Here is an 18492-nt window from a genome sequence, read left to right as displayed (position 1 = left end):
GTATTGCAAATTAATTTCCATTCAACAGGAGCTGGGATAACATTTCTCTCTGTTCATCATGGAAACGGTCATATTTTCAGAAGAATGTATTAAATCCAAGGTTATCAGTGAGCCGCTGGGTTCAATATCACCTGCCAATACGAGCATCCCGTTTCATTTCCTATCTTTGGTTGGTTTCAACAAAATAAAACCTTCAAACACATAAAGGAAGTTCATAGGTAAAATATCTCAAGTGAAGAATATGTTTTAAAAATGTAATTTAAAAAATAATAGTGTGCAAACAGCCACGATGTTGATTTGATATCAGATGTAAACACAAAAGCAACCATGAAGTGCTACATAATGGCCCATAATGACAGCAGGTAAGAAGCATTAAGGACCCAAATAGACCTTCGTTTGCACATTTCATTGGAGGGAAAAGCTAAACAGGAGTCTTCTAATGACGACCTGACCTCATTAGGAGCAGGAAGCACATTAGCACATTCCATTTCCATGGATCATTACAATAGCATATAAAACCAGAGCGTTCCAGGGATCGTGCGCTACGCTGACTAACTTTCTAGCTGCTTTATACCCGGCGACTCTTGTTTTTGCTGAGCTGTCTGTGGGTCCGTGTGAGGCGAGGCTGCAGGTCCTGGTTACACTTTTGTCACTCCCAATCTGTGAAAACACTCTGGTTTCCTAACCCTCCCACAGAGCGCGAGGTTATTCTTTATGCCGACGATGTTCTACTATTGCTGCGAGCCCACAATCATCCACGCATGCATGTTTCTCTTTTGTGTCCATCGTTGCTCTGGGATTAGAGGAGAGGCTGTGGCAGCCTCATTCTGGCTGCTTTCACCTCATCCTTTTTTACTGCAGGTACATTTAAATATCTGGGCATCAGTATTTCCACGAGCTGTCAGAGTTATTCCATCTGATCTGCCCTCCACTTCCCAACTGAATTCATGAATCCGCTCCAGCCTACTTAACAGCCATGAAGTGAGATGTCGAACCTGCCAAAGATCAACTATTTATTTACAGTCATTCCCTTTCATCCAGAGAATTGCTGCTCTACATCCCCCAAACGTGAGGGAGGACGAGAGACGCCCAGCTGTCAGGTTTACTGCTCTCCGGATCACCTGGAACATCCAATAAAATGGCCTCTACCATCAAATCTCAATTCCTGCTGGAAAGATACCGACACCGATTTAAAACTTAACCTCAATTCAGCCACTGAACCATCAATTATAAAAAACAGATTACACCGCACTTCCATCCCACATCTCCACTCTAATCCAGAAGCTGTGTATTAGCGAGGAACTGACCTTTTTATCCCCTCAGGTCTGCATCCTTGGCACCGTCTCAGCAGTAGAAATTCGGCAGATATTCTCTTCTCAGCCAAGAAAACCAATCTGGAAACCTGGAACGGAGCACAAAGAATATCAATATCACTCAGTGGGAGATCTCGCGGTGAACCGTAGATCAGTGTTAGCACCCATCAATCAAAAACTCTCAGATTTTGATGCCGCCTGGTTTATATTTATTAATAAATTCCTCGCCTGATGCCCAATGCTCAGTGATGGAGGGAATAGAAACCTAACAGATTGGATCAGATCAGATCCCCCAGCTGAGTGAGTTGGGGGTGGTTCCGGAGGGAGGGAGTGGGGCTTAAACCCAGCAAACAGCCGGACCTCTCCCCAGGGTCTGGAGAAGGGATTTACCTAAAGGCCATATGGAAAAAAAAAGAAAGTTATTCAGTAAAGGAATAACCGAAAGTCTTGAAAATGAATGAACGATGAAAAAGTAATTATCAGGACCACCGGGATAAACCATCCCAGGGAAGAGTGGGGGGAAACTCGGGTGAGGGCGTCACTAAAGATGATCCCCAGCTCCGCTGCATCTAAATGAGCTACATCCAGATCGCGACGACTTCCCTGGTTACAAAACAGCATATGTAAAAACAGGAGGTGATGACCTCTCCCTACAAGGCTGGATGCCCTTTTCCAGCCCCCCCCATTGGTTATTTACATTTGGCCTTCTGCTCAAATGCCACAGTTGATATTGAAACCTGGAGCTGCTCATAGCTGAGGAATCCCCAGAGAAGCAGGTCATCTTCTCCTGTTTATGTAGATCCCGTCTCCTCGGGGGGAAATCAACACGTTTCTCCCCCCACACCTCCGCCTCCGGGCCTAAATGAAGTCGGTTCGGGGCAATAACACATCTATCACCTGTCGTATCTTTGGGGGGGGATTTGCATCTGACTCAAATCTAAACGCTTGCTGATTAAGTCCGGCCATCAATCTCCATCAGATTTGGTGTCGTCCTCCCGTCAGTCAACATCGGGATTCCTCAGCTGTCAAATTTATGCTTGAAAACACTTTTATCCACTTTATCCATCCATTTTCAGACGTCCATCACCAGGAAACTCACCATTATTTGACATAAGAGGACTCTTAAACTCTCTTTCTCGGTTTAAAAATCAATGGTGACCTCCACTTGTCCCCTATGAATCCTCAGACGTCTCCCTTTTTCTCCCACTTCTATATCAGCCACGTGCACTGATGGAGTGAAAATGACAACCAGCACGCACTTTCATTACAAAGGAGTGTTGATATAAAGACAACCCCATAGCCAGACGCCTCCTTGATGGAAGGATATCAAATATTAAATTCACAACGGCTGTCGAGGACTCTCGGTTATTTGACGCGGGCTGTCAGCCCTCTAATACTCTTCCTGGGGTTCGTCTCATTTGTGTGCCCCACTGAGGTTCCTGTAATCTCCTTCATTATTAATCTCACGGAGCCGAAATGTCAGCCTCCCGGCGTCATTTCATTCTTATTTACCAGCCTTTTGATTTGGCCCCAGAGAAGCCATCCTGCCACCGCTGTGCACTCCTCCACACAACAGTCTTTTCATTCCGTCAGGAGGCAGAACTGGAGATCTACAGGCTCCTCGCTGCCACACGCCCCTCTTATCCTTCCCCTAATGGATCAGGACAGCCATTGAACGGTGCAACAGTGGGCTCGCCTGTGGGAGACGAGTATTTATGTGAAGATACCGCCCAGAAGAAGCCCTTGAGGAGAACTCCGGAGCTGACTCTTGCACTCCTGCTGCAGTCCCCATCTCCTCTTCTTGATCCACGACTGCGGGGGCATCAGTGTCCTCAGCCGGCGTGAATGGAAGTGGAAAATGATGGAAATATGAGGTTCAGGCATCGATGCTGTGGATGAAAAGTAGGGCTAATCCCGCATTTGGGAAGAAATGCACGTAAATCTCAGAGACAGCAGTCGGGAGAGAATCATTTCCTATTTTAACCAGATTCTTATGATAATAAATCACTTTTATGTGGAAGACAGTTATTGGGCCTGTCCTGGCCACACTGGTCAGATTTGGCTGCAGAGGAAGTTACCTCATGACCGTCAGCGTGGAGTTCCATGATGGTTCTGGGTGTGTGTTCGGTCTGAATCGTCCACTGGAACCATGGCGACGCAGGCGGTGGTGGTATGGAGCAGACAGGATTAAGACAGCGAGACTGTGCGAAGGTCCTGAGGGGCTGAAATCTGAGGCAGAGCACGTCTCAGAGAGTGTGCACAGCCTCAGCCTCTGTGTGTGTGTGTGTGTGTGTGTGTGTGCGTGCGTGTGTGTGTGGTACCAGCTGTTCTCCCTTATATGCCAGCTCTGTTGTGTTTGCAAACGGTCTCACTGGCAGCTGCGGGCAGGATGGGGAAAAAGCACCTGTCGGAATTATGCACGTGACTCCAGAAGTCCCAGAAAAACCATCCCAGCACAGATGGAGAACGCTGGAGAACCTGGCCCGTCTGGTTCTAATCTCTTATTTTGGATCTGGCAAATCAAACACGGGGTACAGAACTTTTGTCTCCCCCTTCTGGCAAAGAAATTCATTACGGGACCAATGTGGACGTTACTATGACACCGCCGGCTCTGACACTCTCGCTGGAGGGCACGTTTGCATCCGACACCGTTGCTATGGTTGCGATCTGAAATCTTTCCCTCATCTTCCGCAGCACACAGGCAGATACTTTCACTGTTTAATGTCTTACTTCCACTAAATAACAGCGTTTTACCACATTTTTAATTTAATGATGCCACAATCAGACTCACAGCTGCCTGGCAGAAGGAAAAAGGCTCCATTAACAGAAGAGCCGAGTCTGGAAGCGGAACAATACGCATCTCTGATCATTTGTTCGGAAATATTGTGATATTATGTTGTGAGAAGAAATCCGTGCAGCACTGATGGATCACCAGGTCTCTCAGGCAGATCTCGCCAGTACAGAAAGAGGAGGAGGATGGAAAAAAGGTATCCCATTTTCACAAATTAATCTCATTAGAGCTCTTCTGTGATTAGTCACTATGGCTGATCAGCATAAGTGATGAAGTACCTCCAGCACAGGATTATAAATATAAACCTCGTCTCTGATTGGTTTGGGCTAATGGAACATGGTGCCTGTTCAGGTGCAACATACGAGAGCAGCCAACCTGGTACAGAACCAGAGAATCTGCTCACCATAAACGCCGAGTCAGCAGGAATGCCGAAAGGAGCTTTTATCTAAAGAAGTGCTTCATGGGCGATTTTCCACCCATTACGTCAGGATGTTAGATGAATAAATGCAAGAACATGAAGGAAAAAGTGTAAAAATTGAGTTACTCTGTATACATTTAGTATACATTTTGAATCTGGGCTGCATATAGGAGGACTTCAAATGAAATCTGCGGCCAGATCCGCTTCTCTGCGCTCTCAATATTCAGCCGATTCGGAGCTTCGGTTCAATTCCCTCTAGGTTTTCTGACGGAAGCCTCGCGGCCACAAAACGCCGCGGCAGGAAATATACGTATGGAAAAAGATGCTGCGACTTTAATAAAAGGGGAAATAAAGCAGGCTGAGCCAGGTGAGAGGAGCTTCTGGGGTTTTCCAGACAAACACTGATCATTATTACCCCATCCTTGCCGAGATGATGCAGAATAACAGCAGCTAATCTGGGTTTGTTGTTCTCTTCAAGCTGAATGGAGCATTCACCAGCACATAAAAGGCCGAACGACAGAAATCCCGGAGAGAAAGAAGCAGCTGTGTCCCTCAGACACAGGTGTTGCTCAGCGATATCATCGTTTCAGAGAGCAGAACAACAGTCCCCTGCTTTTCATAAGGCAGATAAGCTCAGACAAAAGGCGCCCCTCATCACATGGCGATGTTTTTAAATGTGATAAAGCGTCGGCTTTAATCATGATAATGCGCGGCCTTTATTAATAATGCTGCGCGATAAAATGCTGAAACAGAAATACTACCTGACCCCTCTGCTGGACGCTGCATTTCAAAACCCTGCTTTTGGATCTTTAATCTGCTTTTCTGACAGATTAACTGTGTAAACGGAGAGCGATTCGGAACATTTCAATAAATAACTGAGGCATGACTCCTAGTATTTAAAAGAAATTCAAAGAAAATTCACTTTATCGTTAGAAATGCGCTGCCAAACGTAATCTCTCAATTCCAGTTAAAAGCCATTCATTAAGGATGGAAGTACTTTTAATTTATAATCACGTGCAATAAACATAATTTGATACATTTACAAAAATGTTTCTAACCCGCTGACAAAATATCAGACATTCAGGCCTCTAAACCACCAACCATTTGGTAACAACCTGAGGCTCTGCAAGACTTCTGTGACCTTCTGAAAACTTTGCTTGAAACACAACTTGGATTATTCGTTTCCTTGACGATCCCATTCACACATTTCAATATGCAGCACAATCTAAATGCAAATTGCTGACTGATTCTGGTGCACCTCTGTCTTCAGGCAATAGGAAGCAAAAGTCAATGGCTTAAAGCCTTTAAGTTAGCAGACGGGGGATCATAGCTGATGCTTCTTTTATGACCCCTGGCTGATTGGATGGATGAATGTCAGCGTCCTCCACAAGGGGGCAGCACCTGGAACCCAGCTGTCGCCACAGCCCAAACCAGCCAAAAACCAGCCTGGAAATAACCAACCAATCTCCACTTCTGACACCTCATGGTCAACCAGAATAAACCAGCCGGTGCTCAAAAACTGCAATAAACTGAACAAAATGAGCCAAAATAGGCCGGTTTCAAAGAAATCAGACCTGTGGATTCGTTTTACCACCTAGTGTGATGAAAGGATCGACTCATTTTGCAGTTTAGAGGACTTGAAAAGCTGTTTCTAGTGGGACTAAAGAGAGAAATATTGATGTCACTGTTGGATGCAAGAAACAATTTTTTTTTTTAGTGAAATGGCTATAAAATACCCAAAGGAAGCAAAGTGTTAAAGTCATCTTTTATAATCCACGCACACACTTTCATTTCCAGGCGAAACAGCTCAATAAAATAAGGGTCTTCCTCAGAGCGTGCCTGGAGAGTTAGAGTACTCGACAAGGCTTATTCAAGTTAATTACCTTTACAGCCAACATGATTCGTTAACCTTTGTGACCCCTGGCTGATTAAGTCCGAGGGAAACCTCAGGGAATAGAAACTTATTTAAGACAGACTAATTACTGTTCTGTAAAACAACTGATCTTCTGCTGAAATGTTTCCACAAATTCTATTTAGGGGGGAAATGTAATAACCAAGCCCTTAAACTAAATTTAATCGTATATTTTATGTTGCTGCCAAAGCAAAAACACTAAACGGGTCATTTGGTTTTAATTCTGACAACTTCCTGGCCTCTCTTTTGGGACCCGATATCATTGGCAGTTTACCTGATAAAATCTTGGTTTATCTGAGTTTTCCAGTCGTGTAACATTCTGCCTCAGTTTACAGCGTATCATCTACACATCTGCTTGCAATACCATTTGTGACCAGGCGACCTGACTCATTAAATCCATCACAATCCTGGGGGCGCTGTTTCACTCACTGTAATATACCGTAAGATATATCATTAGACATCTCGGGAGCTCCACTAAAAACCCATGAATGAGTCTCAGCAGTGCACGTCATATTTCTCCACGAGGGCCCGATGATCCCAAACAGCACATTACACACCGGCGTCCTCCTATCGAGACCTTGGCAGGCCTTGGGAGCAGATAATCAGGTGATTTAAGGAAACACTGGGAGCACTAACAAACATCAGTGCAGCAAAAAGGTAATGAAAAATGACTAAAGCACCAGAATAACAAACTGAATTAGCTCCATCCATTAATAGGACCTTTTTGCGCAATCTTTTATTCATATTTACCCTTTTTTGGTCAATTTTTCCTCTGCAGGAATGCGGCAACCTTTTCGTTTCCAGCACTGCGACCAGGCATTATTCAATTACAGCATAATAACATCCTCGAACACCTCTGAATGTGCTTCACAGCCCATAATGGATCTGCATCTGGTGACTTCCAAACACAAGAAAACAGCCAAGACCGTTTCAGGCTGTGGTTAGACTGCACCAGTCAGTAATAAAACAGGTGGGGAGGACGATATCTGCAGTCACAGAGAGGAGAAGAAGAACAGAGAAGATGTGGGAAGAAGAGGAGCGGCAGCCTCCGATGGGTGGATTTCCCCGGGGACGCCAGCATCTGAATAATAACGACAGAGTCAGACAACCAAGCAGAAAGGAGTGATTTCTGTAAACCAGCCTTGTCACAACAGAGAGAGAGACGCTGGCGTCCTGGGAGCGCCAGATTAAAGCCCGTTTGACAGTGAGGAACAAATGAGAAACTCCCAGGAGGCTAAACAGACAGAGCAGGTTTTATCATTCATCAGAGTCTCTGGTGGGTGGACGGAGCAGCTCGCACCCGCAGACGCGTTCACAAAGTTAGAAACTCAAAACTTTCTTTGCGTCCTCAAAGTCAAAACGACTCGATATCAGATGGAGAAATATTGATCCACTCGAGTCCCGGGTCATTCCCAGTATATCAGACCCATTTTGCAGGTGATAACTCCTCTGTGTCACGTTGTGTTCTCACACTCAAGTGACTGGTGCTTTCATGAATAATTCAGAGATAAGAAATCAAAAACTGAATCAAAGAAATGGCCAAATGAAACGATTAAAGCCCCACTCTGTCTGCAGACGCCTCCCAGTCGGCTCGGTTGATAGAACGCTCACGTTGGGTGACCTGAATGTTTGCGTTTCACAGGGAAATAACACGGAATTTGCATTAAACGCGGCGGCACAAAGACGAATCTGGGGTCTGTGGCTAAAGAGGCTGATTCCAATCGACGTCATGATGGTAGTTTTTCATTTCCTTGTTGTTTTGTATCACTAAATGAAATTAAGAGCGTCATAGAAGCTTGTTGGAAGTGGCAGCATTAATCCAAACTGTTCTTTTATCACTTTAGTGCTCCGGCGCTCCCGATCGTGGTTCATTAGGAAGCAGAGCCTGAGAGAGGCTGCAGCACATCGTTTCCCCTCCAAAACACTGCTGCCTTAAATCAGCAGAGGCCTTATCACCTCCTCCAGCAGCCACAGCCATGGCTACATCCTCAGACAGCACTCAGATGAAATTCTGGAAGATTTAACGCTCATCTTCTAATGGGAGCTGAAATGGTTCAGAATAAACTTGCCCGACAGCTTTGCTCAGAGGTTTAACAGAGGCTAGAGTCGGATAAACAATTAGGGAAGTGAGCGAGATTTCACAATAAAAAGGCAAAATGACCAGAATTTGCCATCCCAGACCCGGCAAAAACGCTCCAGTCTGATGTATTCAAAGGTGGAAACGACCATCTTAGTGGTTACTGTAACCTTTGACCTCTTCGGTTTCCCTCAGACCAACCCACAAAGGGAAATTTAACCCCCTCCTGGAGCAGCAGGTCCAAATATCCATCACATCTGCAGTAAAACAGCATCAGCGTCTAAAGCCCTGAGCTAATTAAATCAGATCATAATTTCAGGCTTCCTAAACGATCTCCCAATGTCACGGAGCAGCTCTGATCTGTGAACAGGATTAGAGTTTAATCTTCTTAGCGACCTGCCAGTCAAGTCTTATAAAGATGCAAATATTCTGCCTCCGATCAGTCTCAGACGTTATAGATGTTGTCTGCTTTAGTCCAGGAAAGGCCAGAATCTGCTTTGCTCCACTTCTCCTGAAGCGCAGAGTGAATCATTTCAGTATTAGCGACAGAAGTTGGCGTGGAAGCGCGTGTAAATGTTTCAGTCAATGAAACAGTTTCAAGTTGACCTTCCATTGATCCCCCCTTTACGGCAGGAATATCGAGTCGGGGGCTGCCGGGGGAAGCTAAAGGAAATCCATGTTGGAAAGAGCGAGATAATGAAAGAGAATGAAGCATAACCCTGAAGGTACAAACCAGGAACTTACTCCGGGTCCCAGGACGATACCAATTAAACTCTTAATTGAAACTGGGTTATTCTAAAGTCCTGATGGGGAACTTTTTAAACAAAGGAGGCACAGTTTTCCTCTCATTTATCTCAACAATAACGGCTGGTTCAGACCAACGGATCAATCGCTCCTCTTTGGAATTCTCACCTATTTGCAGAGGTTCCGAGCAACATTGATCAGAACTCACCTTCAAACCCGGCACGTCTCTAAAGACAAATTCCAAGAAGGATTAAATGTTAATATTATGTTAACATGTGCGGAACACTTTCTCCCGTTTTCGATTTAAACCCTGTACCCTTAAATCGCACCGTGGCTCTAATATGCCTGATTAATCTATTTTGGCGTTCCAAAAACACCACAGCGCAAGAAATAGAATCTTAAATTAGCCTGTGATTACATTGTTCTAATGGGTTCCACATGAGGGCCGGGTCCGTTACCCCGAGAGCGGCGGCTCATTTCACACCTCCGTCACCGCCAGCGGCTGGAGTGGCGGGAGAGATTTGTGGGAACCGGCGGAGTTTGCGGAACAGCCCATTTCGCTCCGGGGATTTCCTCGGAATGCTCTTCGGCTCCAAAATGAAGGAGCGCCTCTGGTGTAGAACCAAGAGGGGAAATGCAGCCATCTAAATGAAGCATTAGCGCCGGCTCCGTTTACAGGAGCTCTGGGCGTTTACGCGCAGGAGCGTCCTCTTCCGTGTCAGAGATAAACGCCGCCCGCAGATCCATCACGCTTCTCCGCCTGTCAGGCTCCGAAGAAAACAATTAAAGGTTCCGCGCACAGGTCGAGCCGCTCCAGCAGTCAATGGATCAGCCGGTGTTTGCGGGCCCCAGGACGATACCTTCATTAGGAAATGCTGGAGGAGGAGGGGATGCATGAGGAAGACGATTAAATGACCCACAGCAGAGGAGGTGGAGGACTCGGGAGAACAGACCAGATGGAGAGAAGAGGCGACTGATGGGAAAAACAAGAGTAAACAACAAACTCTGCTCGGGTTGCCGCGATTAATAAACCATCACAGCAGCGCGGATCAGAACATGCTCAAGACTCACGGTGGCAGAAACCTCGTGAGGTCGTTTGAATCGTTTCCTCATCGCAGCCTCGTGTACCTGAGACGTGGCGCGACGATGAGCAAAAAAGCTGCACAAATATCTGACATTTACAAAATAAACCCACCCAAAACAATATCAGGCAGTGTAATAATACCAAACGGCGATAAAAGACGCCACGTCTGCCCTGGCGCCGCCCACCGGGGGCCCTGGCGCCGCCCACCGGGGGTCAGTCAGACCTTCAGTGGTGGAGGCCTCGATTCCCTTCCTCCTCCTGTCTCCAGCTACCTCCTGCTAAGCATTGGCTAATTTACAGGAGAGAGGTGAGACTCTCGATAACTGCGTCGATACCCAATAAATTAGCGCCTTTATTACGCGGCGCTGCTTCCGCTCTCCACAGAGCAGGACTCCACTTTGCCTGACCCGGCTCAGTCCGCGTTGGGCCGTTTTAAATGATGCCGGCGCTTTAACTCGCTATCGAACATCGCAGGGGCCAAGTACTACAAGCAATAACATGAATAATCCATTGGCAGGAGCAGTTAGAGCAGAGCCAATGACCATTAGGCTCAGGAGCGATGCGGGCCGCAGCACTATTAGCCCTAAAAGTGAAATATGCTTCTGGTGCCGCTCCATCTCAGAGAGGGCGTCTAATCATCTCTGACAACATGTAATCACTTCAGAGGAGAAATGGCAGGTGTGGTTTGTTTTGCCGAGGCAAATAAACTGCTTCAAACTCCCACTCTAATAAATGTTTAATAGAGAATCGCGTTTCTTTCCTTTAGTCCTTAATAGTCTGTAAATCAAGCAACGCTGAGCAGGAGGAAATTGGCTCAAGGTCTGAAGGCTTTGATTAATACGGCCATAACGTTGCTCAATGAAACAAAGTCTGGAACTCTGTTATTGCTCAATAGTTTGTGCTGCAGGACGGCCATTATCAGCCCCGACACAGATCAGGCCGAGCTTTTACCGGCCGAACCTGCGAGATGTGTTCAGAACAAATATTAGACACAAAACATTTGAATTGAAATGGCATCATGGGTGTGGGTTCGATTCAAAAAGTAGAGCCACAAGGGTTGGAGTTTTCCTCAAAAGTGTGTTAACAGGCTTTAATTGAACCTCGTCGCGAGCACAGGCGTCAACACGGCAGATCTCTCATTCACTGACATCGATGAACACTTAAAGGCCGATTCTCAGCGATACATTGAACAGAAAGATGAGCGTCCTCAAAATCAATACTGTGATTCTCTCCCCGTCTCCAAACGCTCCAGACACAATTGAACACAGATTAAAAATCCTTTCCTTTCACACAACATTATGGAATAATAAAAACGCACAAAGAAAATCATTTTGTTGCATAAAAACGGAGGTAAAATAACCGGAGGGACAACAAATATTAAAAATGCAACAGATTATATTAAAGCTCTAATAAAGGACTCTTAACAGAACAAGAACAGGAATGTTTTTAGTCTCCCCCAGTAGAAAAGTGTCTAAAGTGACATTCTGATTGTCTGAACCATGAGAAACCGAGTCTGGAGTGTAAAACCTCTACTGGGCCAAAGTGGTTACAGTGCATGTTCCATGAGGGGAGTACGAGTCCCCACGTTAATGGGGTTTAAAAGCAAACGCCTCACCTACTCCGCAGCCCCCCCTCCCCCCGAGCGGACGGTGACCTGGGCCGGGTCGTCTCCAGGATTCTCCGCCCCTCATCTCTGCGCGACGTCTCGTTGGACGGACTGGACGCTGCGTTCCAGCTTCTTGGTAAACAGGTGAGCGGCTCTCCCACAGTAGGTGCTGGTGGCGCCCTGCAGCCGCGCGCTCAGCGGCCGCAGCAGCGACGTCTCCATGTCCTCGCCGAACTGGAACTGGAGAGAAAATTATGGGTGGGGGGGGCCACTTTGGATGGTGCGGGATCATTTATTCCCTGGGACTAATCGGAATGTTAATCAATAATCCTCGTTCCTGTTAACAGCCATGTGTTCGTAGCTCATCTCTGTATAAATAAAGTTTTTTTTACAGCTTTGGTGTTAATGAAAAAACAATTACAGCTTCACAACATGCTGCTGGACTCAAACGCAGGTCTCAGGTCACTCCAACACACTTCGTTATCTTTCATATGCTGTGGTCGGCAGTAAGGCTCCATTAACAGCCTATTGATTTTTTTGGGCAGACTGTTGGCCATCGTGAGGTCATCACCACTAAACCTTGTGCAGCTCTTGGGTGGGTTATGGTGGCGCTGGTACTGCAGGCTGGGGGAGCGTGACCAACTGTGGAGGGGTGGAAATGAGAAATAGCTCCAAAAAAATGGAGGGAAAGTTCATTGAATCTGTATTTATTTTGCGGCAGCTTCGTGAAACGGGCCTCACGTGGATGCTCGATTTGCGCCTGCGCTGCTGGACAGGGTGACGGAGACCCTGTGGCCAAGCGCCGTTATGAAGCCGGCTCGTTTACTTAATGGCTGAGAACATTGCCAGCCCTGATGGTGGCCGGGCCGGACCCCGTGGCGGTAATGGATGCAGACGGCTAATGAAGCCTCTTCGCTGGCTGCCTGCGAGTTGACCTGAACTCTAAAAACGGCCGATCAAAGCTGTACAGCGGCGGGGAAATTCCCGAAAAAGGAAATCTGACACAGGCCGTGCGTTGTAGAATCTGAAGTCTACCTTCATTTTCCAGTCAGGGGAGGCAGCAGCAGCGCTTAAAGATGCCGCAGCTCTGATGATTCGCGTTTTCAGAAGCCTCGGCAGCTGTTGCAACAACGTGAAATCAGGCTCGAGTGCAAAAACACGTCATTTACAGAGCAGGAGGGCATCATGATGGTTCTCTTCTGAATAAAATTTAAAATAAAATCCACAGCAACATTGAAATGAGCAGTTTCTGTGTTGTTTCTGTTTGGAACCACGAATAAAACACCTCCAGCCCTCCAGAGTTTAAGCTCCTTTAGACAAGAGTGCAGTCATTTCAGAGGTGAGGCAAACAGGATGATGCAAATGTTTAACAGACTATTGATTAAGTGCTGGTGGTCTGAAGAGGCCAGAGGAGAAAAGCAATGAGCTGGAGGGTTTATTGATAATGTAATAACAGGAAAATGTTTCTCCTCATGTCTACTGACACAACAGCCCTCCAATCAAGCAGAGGCACCAGAAATAAAGGAAACTAATCATGGGAAACAACCCGTGAAGAAGAGACGCATTTTCTGCTGTGTTTAGAACCTTTAAATGAGACGTTTGTGACCAAAAGCTGCAGTCAGGGAGAAAGCCTTTACCTTGAGGAAGGCTTCGTAGACGGCTCGAAAAGCTGGCTGTTTGTCATCGTGGAAAACTCCCCGGTTCCCATGGAGAATGAAGACGCCATCATGCTCTGCTTCCCTGCAGTTGCTGCCATAGATACAGTGGTCTGGACGGTAGTTCCACTGGCATGGGAACACATGGAGGCTTTCTGGGACACACAAGAGCGATGTGACCGCGACTGAACCGGAAGCAGGTGTTTATCTAATCTAAACGCGCCGTAAAATCATTTTAATTTATGAGCATATTTACCTGGGTTGTGGTGAAATATGATGTTAAGGAGGTCCTGGTCACCCCAGGTGATATTGAGTTTATACTTCTGTAGAAGAGGCATCAAAATTTCCTCCCAGCGCAGCAACATTGTCGTCATGTCATTCTAGAGGAAATTAGCAACCAGATATATTAATTTAAATCTGGATAACCATGATCCAAAAGTGTAACTCTTGTCTTAGAACTTCATATCATTTGAATATTTCTTAGCGCTACGACAGTGACCTCTGCTGGTCAATTACAGAAGTACGGCTGCATTTAACTGATTCTAATCAATTAGGCCCTCAATATATTGCTAAACGATTAATTAAATGCATTAAACCCACTAACACGTCAATACAGCTTTTTGAAAATGTATTTCACTGATGTCGCTCACTTTAATTACTAAGTGACTAAATCTCTGAAAACTAAGTGCAGATTTTTGAAAAATACCATCAACAGAGAGAGAGACAGAGAGAGAGAGAGGAAATACCTTGAAAAGTTTTTCCCTGATGCGTGTCAAGTTCATGAGCATGACCCCCGAGTTGATTCCAGTTTTGCCATAATAAGGGTGACGGGCAAAGCGGTTGTACCAGCCGATGCGCGGCTCCTCGTGCTCTGGCGCCATGGCAGCCAAGTGGCTCGAATTAAAACGAGAAAGCAGCGCCCAGATCTCCTCGACCGGCTGCAGGAATATGATGTCCGTGTCCACGTAGAGCAAAGAATCCACATCCTTCAGGATCAGCTGGAACACAGGCCACAAAATAGACGCGTTCACAGGAGCCACTCGAGGTTACGTTGACTAGAAGTGGATTGCAGACCCACTGGCAGGAAGAGCCGCTGAGAGGCACAAGGTTTGAAGAGCTTCTTCCACTCCTTCCCATTCTCACTGGGAAACGTGATGGGGTAGATGGTGAAACTAAACCTTGTTGTTCCGGGCCAGGAGTTCAGCTTCAAGAAAAGATAAGCAGTATTTTTTTTAAATATACAAAAAAAAAATGCACAGGAACGCGGTTGTGTTGCAGAGAAGGACACTTACAGTGTTTCGGAAACTGTCGTGTAGATCTTCCTCTGCAAAGATGTAAAAGTGCAGCGGCTTCCTGCTGAGAAGCAGCGCCGACTTCAACATGGTGAGAGTCTCTTCCAGGCGGGGGCCACAGGCCACCACAGCCAGGTGGCTTCTCTCATCCTGATGATGCTTCCCTGCCCCGCTTGGTTGCCCTCTAAGAGCCAGGAAAAAGCTCAATTGATAAGGAAGTTCTTATATCCTGCACTGCTAACTCCAATCAAGATGGAGACTAAATTAATGTGAGCATAAAGTTCAGTGGGCTGATGTGTGAAGGAGGGGAAAGTGCTGATGCTGTGGTTAGAAAAGAGGACATTTCTTTCAAAATGATGCACAAGATTCATACCTAAGAGGAGATTCCACCACGCAGTTCACTCCACAAACATCCGCAGACAGTCTCCCATACGGATTCCACCTTGAGTCAGGCACTGGTTTACCCCTGACAGAATTAAAACACCATCGTTTGTAGCACCACCGTGCTACATTTACCCACTCGGCTCATTCCTCATTTAACAAATGCGACTAAAAGCTAATGAAGCAGCGGGGTAACATCACATATGGTAATCACATCGGTAATCCAAGTTGTTAACAGGTGGGAGAGCCAAAGTTTCAATAAAACACGATGAAAAAGAATTGATGGCCTTTTGTTAAAAAGTGGGATATGTTAGACAGAACCACATACTGTTTTTCTTTTTAAAGCTAATTAACGCTAGGCTAATTATCTAAGATTGGCTTGGCTTAGCTTAGCTAAAATAAGCTTAGCTTAGCATGCAGCTAAGGTCTACGGGAAAACAGCAAATGTTCCGTCCCGGTAAATGTTACAAACTCACTCCATAGATGCTGTTAATGAATCTAAAGCCACGAAGGGGGTAAAATCACCAGCCTTCTGGAACAAGTTAAGTTCGCTACCTGTCAAACCCTTCACGCTCACAGAGGCCTGCCAGACCTGGGCCTCGCCTGAGAACGCTCGCGGCGTCGTGACCGCTCTTCCGGTGGATCGCTTCTTGGGTCGGGCTCCGGGCCTCCCTGTGCACCAGCGAGGTGGAGGCGATCTGGCTGAGCACATAGAGCACCGGGAGCAACGCAAACAGGAGGAATGCGTGGAGATAGCATCGCATTTTGCGCTTCACGCGTTTTGTGCTAACTGTACATTTTTGCTGGTCATAGCTGCCACCTTTTGTACCGGTTAACTAATCTAGTGCATCATAAATCAAGGCAGAAAGTAAGCCGAAGAGCACGGATGGTGTTTGCAGATTCAGCTCCACCTACAGCTGTTACACGCCTGATCCCATTTATCAGCCACGGCAGTGCGTGTGCGTGTGTGTGGAGCATGCTTCAGATTTGTGATGAAGATTACGTAATGACGTCCGTAGAAGCAAAAACTATTTTAAGTATGAAAAGAATCCCTCTGCAACACACCCCTCCAACTATTTACAGTTGATTTTATTGAGCATTATTTTACAATTTAAGCCAATCCACAGATTTAATAGTGCTTAACTTAATCACATCCATGAGAAGAGTGGGAGAATTTCCACTCAAATGGTCAAAGACAATAAGACAAATGACGGGCGTAAGACGCGAGGAGTTACTGGTGACGGCGTGGACATTTGGCAACGAAACAGTACAAACACAGCGTGCCGTTAAGTGCAAATAAACGAAAATGCAGGGCTTGGATGGCATCTTCATGGTTTCTTTCATAATGCAATAATCACCACAACATGTGGCAGAGTTCTACAGACGTCCAGCCTTTAATGCTACGCTTGCTCTCTGTTCATCACGCTGAGCACAAATCCTGACTCATAAATTCATCTTTAAAAAAAAAAGTAGTGGAAAATAGAACCTCGAATGGAAGACGATGCATTTCTATTGGTATTTCTAGTATTTTTCTTTGAGTGTGCATGTTATAGTTGTCTCTCTGGAGGTCTGGGTGACCTGATTCATTCCGTGTTGTCGGAGCTGGAGCCGCTTTGACTGTGTTGGTCGGCCGAGGCTGCGCTGGCCGAGGTGGGCGCCGGTTTGGCCTTCTCTTTAAAGTCAGTGATTATTACAGTCAGATCTCCCACGGTCACTTCCAGGTGTCGGGCGCTGCTCCTGTCTATGTTTTTTAATCTCGGTCTGCCAAAGAAGAGGGGGAAAATACCACAGAGTTTGAGAAATGGCAAACCCCAGCGTCCACAGGTGATGGACGGAGACAATACCTCATCTTTTTACTGCTTTTCCTTCTCAGCGCCACCTCTTTTTCACTCCTGTCCGACCTTTCTTTCTTTTCTTTTTTGTGAGGGGGCGGTGCGAACTGCTGATTTACTTGCTGTGCGACCAGCTGAGAGACGGGGCGTGGTTTTCTGAAAGAGACAAAAAGGGAACGATGAAGTGTGTAACTCAGTATGACCACAAAGGGGAACTGGACGGATTCACAATGGCTCAACTGGAAGACCAACTCCTGTCTCCTTCCAGCGTCTCCTCGACCTTAACCTCTCATGCACGGCACCATTGTGTAGTTCTGTTGTTCGGGGATAAAAGTGTCTGGGGAAAAACGTGCATCTCTGTCCATCTTGCTGCTTTAATGCAAAGCAAAAAAGGGCAAAAAGGTTCTGTTCTGTGACTGACTGTTGGTCGGCGGAGCTCAACAGCCTTTCAGATGAGAGGTGAAAAGTCAAAATAGTAGGAGTCTCATGGCAGTGGATTTAATTCACACAATATATTGGTTAGTCATGTTGGTGAACCACTGAGACCTTTCCCCAGAGGTCTGGGCTACATTTACCACTGTTGAGTTGATGCTGAACACAGGAAACCAGGGTGCGTTGCTACGGTAACCTTTAACTAATGGCTAAGAGATGCCTCAGTTGGAGGAAACGAGGTGGCAGGATGTAAATTTATCCGTCACAGCTCATTTCTGGTAAATCTATTCACTTCCTGTCAGAATTAAACCCGAACTGGAGTTCGGTGCTGCTGACCCAGAAGGCAGCCGACGTGATTGTGTCTGAACATTTAACTGTCTGTGCGCGTGAAACGCGTGCGTGGTCGTGCTCGTCTCTTCTTACCGGGTTGACGTCCCTTTCCTGACGTCACACATGAGGCACTTGAACGCCTCCGCGCTGTTCTTGAACGTGCACACGCTGCAGTCCCAATAACCATCGTCTGCGGGCTTTGACTGCCTTTTTGGCCTTAAGGCGAAAACAAAACAAGAAACACCGTGTAAACGCCACATCGAAGGAGAGGAAAGGTCGACATTTTCGGCTCAAAATCGTATTTCCACGGCGGATAGTTGTGATAAAGCAACAAACAGCCGCCATGAGCAGTACAGCACAAGCGCTCCATCCATTGACCGAGGCTTCTCTTAATAAGGCTCTAATTGGGATATCGGCGACAGTTTTACCTTGTGGGACTCTTCTTGTCTCCCATTTAAGAAGTATCAAATCAATGCGGTTGAAAAATGATCGCTGTTAAGGATGAAAACACGCATTTATCCGCCGCTCAGCTGTCGTGGAGAGAAACTCCGGTCGGACGACGCTGGGTCATGTGACGTGGCGCCACCCAATCAGCGTGAAGATAATCACAACAGAGCCCACAAAG

General features: G+C 46.4%; 2 protein-coding genes across 3 annotated transcripts; both read right to left on the bottom strand.

Annotated features, from left to right (window-relative positions):
* Positions 1–11396: 11396 nt before the first annotated feature.
* On the bottom strand, positions 11397–16198 carry LOC101066878 (glucoside xylosyltransferase 1-like). 2 transcript variants are annotated; one of them, XM_003967634.3, is made up of 8 exons: positions 15829–16198; positions 15266–15358; positions 14893–15076; positions 14679–14804; positions 14347–14598; positions 13857–13980; positions 13583–13755; positions 11397–12185 (listed from the first exon to the last, which is right to left on the bottom strand). In XM_003967634.3, the coding sequence occupies exons 1-8, from the start codon at positions 16035–16037 to the stop codon at positions 12027–12029; spliced, it is 1320 nt and encodes a 439-aa protein (XP_003967683.3). In that variant the 5' UTR covers positions 16038–16198; the 3' UTR covers positions 11397–12026. The 2 variants fall into 2 exon arrangements, with proteins under 2 accessions (XP_003967683.3, XP_029697895.1); XM_029842035.1 differs by having other exon boundaries at positions 13583–13751.
* A 146-nt stretch (positions 16199–16344) lies between these two features.
* On the bottom strand, positions 16345–18462 carry LOC101073451 (YY1-associated factor 2-like). The gene is made up of 4 exons (XM_003967493.3): positions 18296–18462; positions 17961–18083; positions 17118–17261; positions 16345–17034 (listed from the first exon to the last, which is right to left on the bottom strand). The coding sequence occupies exons 1-4, from the start codon at positions 18319–18321 to the stop codon at positions 16857–16859; spliced, it is 471 nt and encodes a 156-aa protein (XP_003967542.1). The 5' UTR covers positions 18322–18462; the 3' UTR covers positions 16345–16856.
* Positions 18463–18492: the final 30 nt, after the last annotated feature.

Source organism: Takifugu rubripes, chromosome 9, assembly GCF_901000725.2.
Source record: "Takifugu rubripes chromosome 9, fTakRub1.2, whole genome shotgun sequence".
Classification (NCBI taxonomy): Eukaryota; Metazoa; Chordata; class Actinopteri; order Tetraodontiformes; family Tetraodontidae; genus Takifugu; species Takifugu rubripes.
This window is presented reverse-complemented; position numbering and strand designations above follow the sequence as displayed.

What these genes read in the sequence shown, in the direction of transcription:
- LOC101066878 (XM_003967634.3), bottom strand. Translation starts at nt 16,037, where the DNA reads ATGCGATGCTATCTCCACGCATTCCTCCTGTTTGCGTTGCTCCCGGTG. An exon ending in CATATTTCACCACAACCCAG is followed by an intron (nt 13,756 to 13,856) that starts GTAAATATGCTC and finishes TGTGTGTCCCAG; the next exon opens with AAAGCCTCCATGTGTTCCCA. An exon ending in TCTACGAAGCCTTCCTCAAG is followed by an intron (nt 12,186 to 13,582) that starts GTAAAGGCTTTC and finishes TTTTCTCTCCAG; the next exon opens with TTCCAGTTCGGCGAGGACAT.
- LOC101073451 (XM_003967493.3), bottom strand. Translation starts at nt 18,321, where the DNA reads ATGGGAGACAAGAAGAGTCCCACAAG. An exon ending in AGGAAAGGGACGTCAACCCG is followed by an intron (nt 17,262 to 17,960) that starts GTAAGAAGAGAC and finishes TGTCTCTTTCAG; the next exon opens with AAAACCACGCCCCGTCTCTC. An exon ending in AAAAGCAGTAAAAAGATGAG is followed by an intron (nt 17,035 to 17,117) that starts GTATTGTCTCCG and finishes CTTCTTTGGCAG; the next exon opens with ACCGAGATTAAAAAACATAG.